Consider the following 12,295-nt stretch of genomic DNA (forward strand, 5'->3'; position numbering starts at 1 on the left):
AGTTAAAAATTATAAGATGTAATTCTATCTCACTATCAGCACCCCATGAAAAACTGCGAATCTGCGGGAGGACAGTTGTTTTCCCGAGAACACGTTCTGACGCTTAATTTTTATTAGAATAAACGAAGTTATTAACTGTGTGTGTTATTACAAAATAATCCTTTCCTATTCATCTTTCAGTTTCATTATAGTTGAAAAGCAAACAATACTATAAAATGCATTTACTTCGAAACACCAAAAATGCAGATTCGTGGTTTTTACATAGTGTGGGCGATATTTAAAATTTTAGTGATTATTGGTAAATAATTTCTATAAAACAGTCATTGTTAAGTTTCCATCCAATGCCCACCACAAGAAATTTCCAAACAATAAATTATTTGTTAGTTAAAAGAGTTATTTTAGTTCAAATAAAACAAACATGGTGAAAAATTGTGAAAAAATATTTTTTAATGTTTTCTTAATGGTAGCAAATATGCTACCATGGGCAGATTAGGGTACAAATCAAGTGATTTTCAAAATTTTCAAACACATTTTTTTTTTTTTTTTTTTTTTTTTTTTAGATTTCGTTCAGTTTATGTACAGTTATTTACAAATGATAAGTGATGCACACCATCAGTTCATTGATCCTAAAAGTAATAAATAATTGAAAAACAAATATTTAAGGTTACAATATTTATATTTACAGCTATGATATCTGTGTTCTTTGCAGATGCTACAGAATAATCAATGGATCCTCTGCCTTCTTTTTTCAATTCCTTCTCGTTCTTTAATTTACATTTAATTAGCCTGTTTTCTCTCAAATCCCAACAAATCCTACATTTTTTCTTGGATAATTTGTACACTAATTGGATATCAGAGTAAAAGTTATCCACAAAGATAGTAGTTTTGTTGTGTTATTTAGAGTGCTGCGTAGATACCTGCTCTACACCTAATGCGTAGGCAGTTTGATCTCAATAGTAACCTTCAGATTTTCTAGTGTAAACATCAAAATCATAACAAATGCCTGATTGTCCACACTGGGCCCACGTTTTTAAACCCACGTTTGCTATGAGGTCTTTTAGGCATATATTGTTTGATATAGATTGTCCCACGAAATGGAATCATTATTTCATCAGTTGACTGCTTGGTCTCATCTGCAAAGGATAGCATGTTTTCTCCAAGTCTAGGCAACCACCGCCGCACTTCTAGCATTTGTCACTTCTAACATCATCATCAATTTGTAAATTATTTGCAATATGCAAAAATCTTAAGATTTTTTTCAAATCTGTTTCTAGATATTACTTCTGCAATTGGTTCATACTTTATTGCCTCTTCTCAATATCCTCTAATATGAGGTATACGGACTAATTCCATTCTGATAATCATTCCTATTACTTGCTCTATTTCATTTGCCGTCACCATAAGAGAAGTTCCTGTTTGTTGAACACTATACAGATTTGTTTGTTCAACTAATAATTTTATCATATCTGTTGATATGACAATCTGAAAATATGCAAGAGTAGATGGAAGACGTTCTGTAGGAAAGTTATCACCATTTGAAGAAGGCATAAGATTAGGTTCTTTTTTCTTCCAGACAATTTCAAATTTTTATAGCTCTTACGTAGATACAGACTTTCTTCAATATTTGATGCATTTTGGTCATTTTCTACATCTTTATTATAATCTTAGTCTTCATCATCTGAGCTTCCCTCATGAAAGATATCAGATGTTCGTATAGGCATATATTCATCTACAGAGTAGTCATCAGATATATCGGATAAATCTCTTTCCAAATCATTCATATATGCTATGGCATCATCTAGTTTTTTAGACAAATTTTTTCCTCTTACTCTGTGGAAAAAGAGACCTGAAGTGCATGGCTGAAAAAAAATTCAAAATTTTGCTCAAAATTCTGAAAATTTTTTTAATTTTTTAAAATTTTATTCAATAAATAAAGTACAAATATATTAAAAAGAACTTGAGATTTAATAGAGGATTAAATTTATTTTTCAACATTAATCTTAAAATGAATTTTCCTAGAGACTTTTTACAGGAAAAATATATCTTAATATATTTTTTAAATTGAAAAATAAAGTTTAAACTAATAAAATTATCAAAATTTAAACTAATAAAATTTAAATCCATAAATTGTATTTAAGAATATATTATCTGTAAAATTACAAAGATTAATGATCATGAACTAATTTCAACATTTTAGCATTAAAAACGATAATTTTGTAAAATTGTTTGATTTTGTACTGTGTGATACACTAACGCTTTTACTTTATATAAATAGTAATTTTTAACTGTTTTATTAATAAAATATTTGTAAAATAAATAAACAACTTACTTCTGAAAAGGTACTTGCATTATTTACTGCATCTATGCTTCTTTTAATGTTTTTCCTTTAAACTGGTGCTGCTGTCTATGCCTAACATTTGTTCATAATACACGAGAAAGGCTCAATCTAAAATTTATGCTATAAAAATTACATTTCATGGGGTTCCTGGTATAAAAACGTGGCATTTAATATATGGTAGCAAATATGCTACCATGGGCATTAGAGGGTTATTAATATAGAATTTTTCGAAAAATAAATATTGTACCAGTTGTAAAACAACATTCTGATTTTCTTTCAGAGGATAAGAAATCGATATCGACTCCTCTAGACTATTTAATATGAATTCTTCGCTAATAATAGATGGCACACATGTATATTTTTAACTACTTTATTTTTTATCAGTTATTAAATAGTCGCATACACTAATTTTTGTTCTTTACAGAAAATACTTGGTAAATTATAATTAGGCAGCCAGATATATACCGTTGTACAGCAACGATATTATGACATCTTTTTTCAAAGAATCAGGAATCGACATCGGCTGAACTAAGATGTTTAATTAGAATAATGAATTACGATCTTAACTAAAGATATATGATATGTATGTAAATTATCAGCTTCATTTTCAGAACTGATCCCTAAATACAATTTATGCTACTGCAGAAAGATATAAAATTCATGAGAGAACTTTGGAGTAGTCTATCATCATACGATAAACTGTGTTCTTCGATAAGAACGATGATGAACGAGAATTGTACTAGAAACGAGCTTACGACCGCAGTATCATGAACAAGTTCTTAGGACAGTTTGGAAGAAAACAATCCTATTTCGCTCATGGCGCAGTGAAACCGTGGCAGATTGGTCCGACAAGTTACGAGATGATGGTAGTAACTTTTATGATATCTTGGAGAACCAACCGAAACCATTTGGCATTGCATCTTAATAATTCGTCGCAATCGATGAACTGAACGTAAAATTATCGCTTAGAGACATGATCTTTCATTATTTCCTTCACATATATTAAAGAACCGCGATATAAAAAGTCTTTTGAAATCATATAATGTGAACTCTGTGGCTCTACAAGAGAAAAAGGTAAACAATCACTGTGAATCCTGTAAAATGTTTTCCAAAAGCTAGCTGTAAAGAAGCTCGGTTGCATTAGTCATCTTATAATATAAATATTTAAATTGCTGATTTCAAAATTTATATTTTAAATCACGCACCTTTTGAACATGTTTTCTCATCTATTTGGACAGGCGCATCGACTGTGCACAAGCATGTATATGATACATTATTAGGCATACAAAGGTGGCTGCATCCTCCATTGTCTTCGGCACAGGAATCACGAACTGAAAAAAAACAAAAAACAAATAATTTTAATCTGCATACTTTCTAAAATGATTTAATTTAATATGGTTAACTGTATTTAATACAATGTGGTAGTTGATTTATTTTGAATAGATGTTCTTGGCTGTTGGCGTTTTTTTATTTTAAAGAAATATGTAGCCTCTTGAAAAAGTCTTACATAACTATTGAAAAAAATCGAACCTTTCAGTAATATTTCTATGTTTTTTGTTTGTTTGAAAAAAATTTAATTCTGTTTTTACGAGCGCTTTTTATTTGTTTAAAAAAATTTAATTCTGTTTTAATGAGCGTTTTTTATTACAGGCACAGATATCCCGATGCAACATTTTTCTACTCGTTATATTTAATTGGTGTTACACTCATAATATATTGAAGCTTTATATTTATTATTGATAAATAAATGTAAAATTCGAAATTCTTATTATCCAGATGATTTCTGCACTTCCTGAGAATTAATTGCAAAATCATTTTGTATAATAAATATATCGTTTAAGTATAACATGTATAATTCCCAGAATCGATGGAAACTTTCATTGATTTATTCTCGTACTTTCCCACTCAATGAAAATTTGTGTGTTAAACTGTGTATTGGACTTATTTAAATACGTGGACTAGTGAAATGCGTCAGTAGCAGTAACTAGTACTTTTTTTAAATCTAATTCTACCAAAAGATGTAATTTTAATAAGTATTTCAGTTAAATTTTATGTTTTGATTGCGTTACTGAAGTTTACTGAGACTTCAGTTTAATTGCTAAGACTGTAATTCTTCGGTTCAAAAAAAAATTAAAAAGTGCGTTAAGCTGGTTAATGAGGTTTACAAATACATGCTAAAATTACATAATTTAAAGCCTGAAGTATAAAGGAAAATGTTTTCTTTAGCTGCGACATTCGTCTGCAGTTACATAGCAGGAGGTATCAGGCACTGAATTTCAAAAGCAATAACAGAATCTTTTCCTAGAGTCTTGAAAATATAACAACCAAATGATGTTGAGCGAAAATAGGATATTTGTTTCAAATTTTCAATATTTGTTGTTGAGATTACAGGAAATTAACAGATGAGCTTCTCAAAAGTTTTCCATTCAAAGAAACGTCAGACCGAAACTTCCGTTCAAAGGTCTGAATAACCCGCCTGAGTTGGATTGTTGAAACTAGCCCTAACACATTTGATATGACGGCGATATTTCTAGCTATTCTATGGTATTAGTTGATCTCTGTAGACTTTAGCGCAGCTCCATTAGAAGACACGAAATGGCGATAAGTGCAAGGAGAGTGAAGCAAGTCCTTCGTCAAAACGATTCAAAAAGCCTCTTTCAATGAAGCGATTGCCATAGCGAACGCTAAGCATATGTTACGACATCTTCGATCAAAAGTCGCACTAGGCATAATAAACGAATCCCGTTTTCAAGAAGCTCAGTGTAGTGTTCTGGAAATGAGATCTGAAGGCAGTGCCTGAACTTTCGGCAAGTCTTCTGCCCCAAGAATATTTTGATTAAACATGCACTGCTTTCGTTTGAATGTAGGTCTATTTTAACAAAACAAAATCAAAAGAAATTTCCTGAAACTTCGTAACTAAGTTTTCTTTGAGTTACTGCGTAAGTGCGAAAAGTTTGGCAATACTAGCTTCACCCACTAATGATTTATCAGATAACAGATTAGAGAGACTCATTGAAAATTCCTATATATTTTTATTTACACAGGAATGGAAAGAGACCTTTTTTGGACTCCATGAACATGTTTTACGTTTAAATATATATGAAAGATATTCATGAGGGGAATCCTAACATCATGTCTTCATTCCTATCTTATCTTAATGAAATTATTAAATACTTCTTACTATAAGGTTGGCGTAAGGGATGGACGACGATGAGATCCATTGGGAAATGGAGTTTAGTGTGGAGAGTAGTTGCATTCCTGCCCGTGAACTTATTAGCACTATGTATGCTTTTCGTTTGCCAGTCGGTCCAGAACAAATGATCCTCAAAGACGGTAATAGCAAAAGGATGAGGCAAATCTGTAAAATAAGTGACCAGAAGATAAATCTTCATATATATGTTTGAAACATTAAACATATGAACTTACTGTTATAATTGTTATTACAAAATTACATTACTATTACAATATAAAAATACATTATTATTACAAAATTGTTACAAAATTTTGGATTGATTTTTGTAATAATAATTATTAATTTTTATAATAAAATAATTATTATTACAAAATAATAAGAGCTTCAAGATATTTAGTCATAAAAGTTTAAAGTATTACTTGACGTCTTCCATCTTAATAAACTATTATATACAATATCCCATCATTATATCTTTAACTTTAATAAGTTCAATCATTTCAAACTGTTTAAATAATACAGTCTTTAAATAATACCGTCTGAAAGCTGTACATTTATCTGACAACAGACGTGAATTTTGTTTTACTTTAAAATACCGTTTTAGTAACTTGAAATATCTGTCACTACAAATTCTAATTTTCATATATTAAACGTATTTTTTAAAACATCAACAGAAACATCAACTCTTTTAACGAATCATAAGTGAAAAACTCATAGAGATGTATGACTTCTTTTAACGTTTCATCGTTTGCTGTCGTTTCAAATTATACAATAACATATATTAAGAGAATATTTTAACTTTTTTAATTGTATTTTAATTTATTTTAGTTTATTTTATTTAAATTATATCACTGCTTAAGTTTACCAAAATTAAATGCAACGACTTCAAATAATTATATATGACTGTCGAAATAAGAGAAACATTTAATATTCGCTTACAAAATATTCAACCAGTACAGTTTTAGTAAGGAAATTTTAGGGGAAATCTAGTGCAGAACATTAACTTTGCAACACTAACAAGGACAAAATATAATAAAGCTGTGTTTATTTTATAGATTTCCTATGGTAGAAAGATGACAGGTGCAAACAGAATATTCTACAGCCAATGTACGGAGTGTGGATATTATAAGTTAAAAGAAGTCCTGCTATAACAGCGAGGTGCCACTTCGGAAAGCATTTGAGGATACTGCAATTCAAGCAGCTGCTACTCGTTGCTAAATTTCATCTGTTATAGCTGCTGATTGTCCTTATCGTCCCAGTGTGTGTGACATTACCAGACTACACGTGTTCAGTGGGGAAAATGAACGCGTTCGCCAAGGCGTAAAGCCGCAATCAAATGCATGTCGAAGAAGCGAGCGATAAATAGACTCATATTATTCTGTTAGGTGGTGGCTATACGTTGCTACTTCAGCTATGATCTAATTATATATATTAATATCATATCTGCAACAGAATTTCAATGCAAATCTATAAACAACAGTTATGAACCCAAAGGCCGTATAATTTTAACAATTTAAGGTTTATGCATTTTCTCTAAAAGTATGAGTTAAAGGATATTATGCACTAATAAAGCATGATGGAATATCACTGAATGGTCTTCAGAATCATTTAGTGATAATCCTCTAAGATTTACTAGCATATAATATTCTTTGATTTATAATTTTGTTACATTTGATAAGAAATAGTCCCTCTCTCTCTATTAGAAGCAAATAATTTTACTTATATAATTATTATAAACAACCGGCAGAACTCAAGACGAGAATAAAAGGTGAGCCGTGTTTGAACGGATATTAAAGCGAAAATATTTTTGCATTCTACCATATATCAGCGTTCAAGATAAAATGAAATTCCTGCATTTCATAAGGATTTAAATAAAAGATTGCACCAATGTTTGCTTATCGTCTGTTTCTCCTCTGAAATAAAATCTAACGTTTAAAACTCTGTCATAGGTCAGAGCAAAATTATCGATTGTAACTAAAGTTAATGAATGTATTCAAAAGCCTTAACTGAGTATTAAATGCGGAACTTAAATAACACAGCAAATATTTAATTCGTGTGTAAATTAAAACAGATAACATCTCTTGCAAAATGCATTTCAAGCCACTGAATTTCTCTAGAAGAGGATTAAACTGGAATAATTTACTGGTGTGAAGTGAATTTATAATATTTATTAAGCGCATGTTTAGATGAATGGTGTCTGTTTCGTCTTTATGTGTTTGCTCATGATCTTTACGTCTCTATTACCTTTTGTATAAATTCTTTCCAAAATAAACACAAAAAGGGAAATGTTTACTGATGTTCAGTTTAATGATTCAGTTGAGCATTCCTATAGACTAGGAAATCTGCATAAATACCCATTTATTAAAACTGAAAAACAAAATGCATCTAAAGCTCGAGTCGTAGTTTTAATCACCGTATGTTCTTGCATATATCATTTGCTTTAATGACCTTTTTAACTATCATATTTGAGTTGTGCAATTTAAGTCAAGCATTTTTGCTTTATTCACACTGATTCATAATTTATTTGCATAGCATTAACACTAGACATATCTTTTCACTCCTAAATCATTTCATTAATTGAATCACAGGGTTTTTTAAATTGCATTTTAAATGATAAATTAACCATTCTTATGTATAGCATATTATTATTGATAAATGTATTTTTACAAACGTTTTCTAAATTAAAGGTAAATAATAAAACAACAAATGTAATTATTGTTAATTTATTGCATTACACTGTCGGTGATTTAAATTACTGCATCAGGAAAAAAACCAAATAACAGAAGTTATTTTCTTGTGAATTTAAAGAGCAAAGGGAGAAAGACAGATTAAATTTGCAGATGGTTTGGAAAACACAGTGTTCAGAATTCACAGTAATTTGTTTTACTTCCTTGTACGAAGTAAAAAAAAATATTGTAATCGCGAAAAATTTCATGTATCATATTTCAACGAAAATATCCATTTTGGCGACTATCGAATGCAATTTAACGATGCTTTTGCGTGATATCTGTACGTAACGATAGAATAACAGACTCTTTTCCCCCATTAAAAAATTACAAAACTGATTTAAAATGAATTCTGAAAATATTTTTTCGTGGCGTCTGTACGTACGTACGTACGTATTTTTTCGTGGCGTCTGTCTGTACGTACGTATGTACGTATATGTACTTACGTACGTATGTTTTGGGTTATGCGAGATATGTACGTACGTATCTCGCATAACCCAAAAACGAATAGCCTCAGAACGTTGCATTCTGTATATAGGACTGCTAATTTCGTATTTTGGATGGAATTGACACAACAAGTATGTAAATATATGTATAATGTTTGTAAATTGTGCATTTTTTGCTTTAAAAATGATTGAATTATGTTGTTCTTAGCTTCCGGTTAAGGCTTTTATGCCTTTAGTAAATCTGCATGCAAATATTTTTAGAATTATCAACAATTTAAAAGTTGTTTAAGACCAGCTAAGCCTACTTATTTTTGCCATGGCGGCCTGTTTGTTTACATTTGAAACAGCAGACTAGTGGATTTGTTGCCAATCTAGAGAAAGTAAGCTACGCAATATCAAACATATTGCCTTCTTTTATTATTGCGAATTAAATCATGCATAATCCATTCTGGAATTTATTCGAGGAAATAGGTGTTTAAGATTTACTTCATAATTTTCAATGCATATATTTTAAGTTTTTATGTATTTGCCTTGTCGCGAAGTGAAAACTGAATTAATTGAATGAGAAATAGTGAATCGTCTCTGAAAAAGTGTCTCTTTTTCTTTTTTTTCTTTTTCTTTTTTTGTTGTTGTTTGGCTAATTTTTTCTAAACATGATTTTAGATTTATTTGTTTCTTTAACTGTTGCTTTTTTTTTGTTGTTGTTCTTTGCTTAATTTCTTTTATGCATCGTTTTAGATTTATTATAGTATTTCAACAGAACATGTGGCAATGATTAGATAATTGTTAAGATGATATAAATTTTGTTCATTCTGAACTAAAAAAGGAATAAAATGTAACGCTTTTAAGTGAACCTAGGGCCAGAGTGTCGCTATGGTAAACAAATATAGTGAATTTTAAAGAGTGCATTTATTCTATTGTGGTTCATGTGCTACCGACGAAGTACATATAATTCAATCCAATAAGTTTAAATAAAATGCAAGAAAAAATGTGTGTAATTTAATATTCCGTACAAGGAAGTCATGTGGTGTACACGTCAGATTTTTTTTATATTAGAGGTATCATTAATAAAATGTGTTTTCTATAAATGTGCTGAGGAGTTAAACAATAGCGTATTATGTTTCCATGGTGCTAATGTCAACGTAACAAAATGAAAGATCTACGTGTTAGAATCCAAGTGACGCACAGCTAAAGTTTCATGCTTGCTGTAGCGAGAAAAACTAATAGCTTCTGCAGTGACACCCGAGCTAAAACTGACGTAGACGATAAAATGTCGCTATATGGATTCTGTCGATTCGCTCCTTGTCCTTCCCCAGTTACCTTTTACTGAGGGAGAATGTAATAAATTGTTGTATTCCTTGGTTTATGGCTTCATGCTATCAGTGATTAACACATCCAATTAGTGGAACAGAAGACCCATGTGGCAGATTCAGGAGAGAGAGCTGATTTTTTACAATTCTTGCCACGAAAAAAAGAAGTGCCTCCATAACATAGCAGCAAAATATTTTATATTATTTTCTTATTAAATAAGGTTCCATTCAAGATAGTATATTTAATGCCGCGTAATTCTGAAACATTTTAGTTTATATAACATAACGAAGTTAGAAAAAACGATTTTGTGTTATCATATGGTCAGTAATAAATTTGAATTCTCAGAAATAGCTTTTACGATGTAAATCAAGAATTTCAAAACTGAGAACCTGGTTTTACACCCAATTCGATAAAGAATTCTAAAATATTTCGAATGTTAGACAGAGGCAATGGCTGTGTTCCGCAAACATTCCAGAGCTAAGACATTTATTTAACATCAATTTCATTAAATGGGAAAAGGCGAATATTGGCAACGATTAATAATGAATGCATTACATTTAATGCGATAAAATCAAATAATGTAAATTTTTATTAAACTTCATAATACAATTACTCATAAGAAAAACGCAATTTTTAATTTTTGATATTCTGTATTTTCTCATCTAAAACCATGGGCTTTTAGACTTTTGGAGGTTCTGATATACAGTAGATGAACCGATCTTTCACCCTATCAAACGCAGTTCAATGTTTCAGTTCGCAATAACTGGGACTTAACACATTTTTTTTTAAAATTTCCAATACTTGCGTTACATGTTATTGCTGCGTGACTAAATTGAAATGGGATAACTATATTATTTCTTTAATCTGTAGATCTTAGATATTTTTATTTAAAATTAAACAAAACAAAGCAATTTTACGCTATCCTGAATTTTTTTAAACAGTTATCCATAGAAAGAGGCTGTTTCGCTTCAGGAGTAAAAAGGTTTCTAAGGGAGAAAACAGCATCAACTGTATTTATAAAAAAATCTGATGCGGACACCACATGATGTTCTTGAGCGGTCTAGTTTGTGCCACGGCCGGCTAAACTATACAGACTATTTCTTCACTTGATTTAAATTGATTTCCTCTAATTTCACTAGAGATGTGTTTCTCATGCAATCAATTCAGTTATTATTCCGCAGCAAGACACGAATGCATAAAAACTTAAAACATCAACATTAAAAACTGTGAAATACAGAAAAACCTAAAACACCAAATACGGTTAAAAGTGATTAATTGTTTAGCTATTGAAACTAGAATTACTAGGCCAAAACAAGCAATTCGGAAAATAGGCAGGAAGAAAAAATATTCATTGCGCAAAAGTTTAAAGTTTACTTATGGATCAACTGGTAAAAAGAAAATGAAATTGGTGAACCAACTGACTTAATTCACTACTCCCACTGAGAGTTTCAAATATCGAAAAGAACTGTCACATTAGGCATCATTTAAATTATTGACAATTCTACAACTATTGCATACCGATTTAATAAAATCAACCGATTTACATAAAATAAAAATTTAATAAAATAAACAGATTTACAAAGAAACCTTAACCGAAACATAAAAACAACATAATTGGATCACTTTTATAGAAAAAAATGCACAATTTATCAATACATAAGACTAAAAACACACAGCTCACGGAACAATATGTATACATATACAATAACTATATGTATATATGTTTGGTGCGACCGGCTACAACAAGAAAGGGAGGTGCAGAGCTAGATGTTATAGCAGTCTATATCTAAAATTTCAACGCTCTACGGCTAAACGTTTTAAGTTATGCTAGGTAGACACATACCTACAGACGTTATGAAATGCCATGACATACGTAAACACGTTATGAAAAGTCCATTCTCAATCCGCATCAAATCCATTTTTCCATTCGTTGGGGAAAAAGTGTTGTCCGACATGCAAATGTAACACAAAACCATCCTTCAAATGGACTCGAGAGGGTTTAAAATGGATAACTAAAATATGATACCCGAAATTTTTCGCTATTACAATACTTTCTTACTTCGTAATAATAAGGAGTAAAAATGAACGAACGGAGCAAACCGGAAACGAAGATACAGCTGTCTATCGAGGAAAATAGTAATGTAGTGATGAAATGTGAGAAAAAGCTAAAATATTAGAATTTTTAATGTGTTAAGAAAATTAGAATTAATGTCATTAACTAAATTAGACGACGACGTCATTAAAGAAATTAACGACGACGTCATTAACGAAATTAACGACGAAT

General features: G+C 30.4%; 1 protein-coding gene across 1 annotated transcript in view; it reads right to left on the bottom strand.

The window, feature by feature from the left end:
* Lrp4 (LDL receptor related protein 4) overlaps positions 1-12,295 on the bottom strand; it is a 1,066,574-nt gene that overhangs the window by 222,650 nt on the left and 831,629 nt on the right. The window contains exons 14-15 of the mRNA XM_085821440.1: positions 5,520-5,696; positions 3,544-3,669 (exon numbers count right to left, since the gene is read on the bottom strand). Of these exons, the coding sequence (XP_085677566.1) occupies positions 3,544-3,669; positions 5,520-5,696 (303 nt within the window). The remainder of the gene's footprint in view (positions 1-3,543; positions 3,670-5,519; positions 5,697-12,295) is intronic.

The sequence above is a fragment of the Stegodyphus dumicola genome, chromosome 7 (assembly GCF_044657685.1).
Source record: "Stegodyphus dumicola isolate Sdum_Otavi_A_Nest chromosome 7, ASM4465768v1".
Lineage (NCBI taxonomy): Eukaryota > Metazoa > Arthropoda > Arachnida > Araneae > Eresidae > Stegodyphus > Stegodyphus dumicola.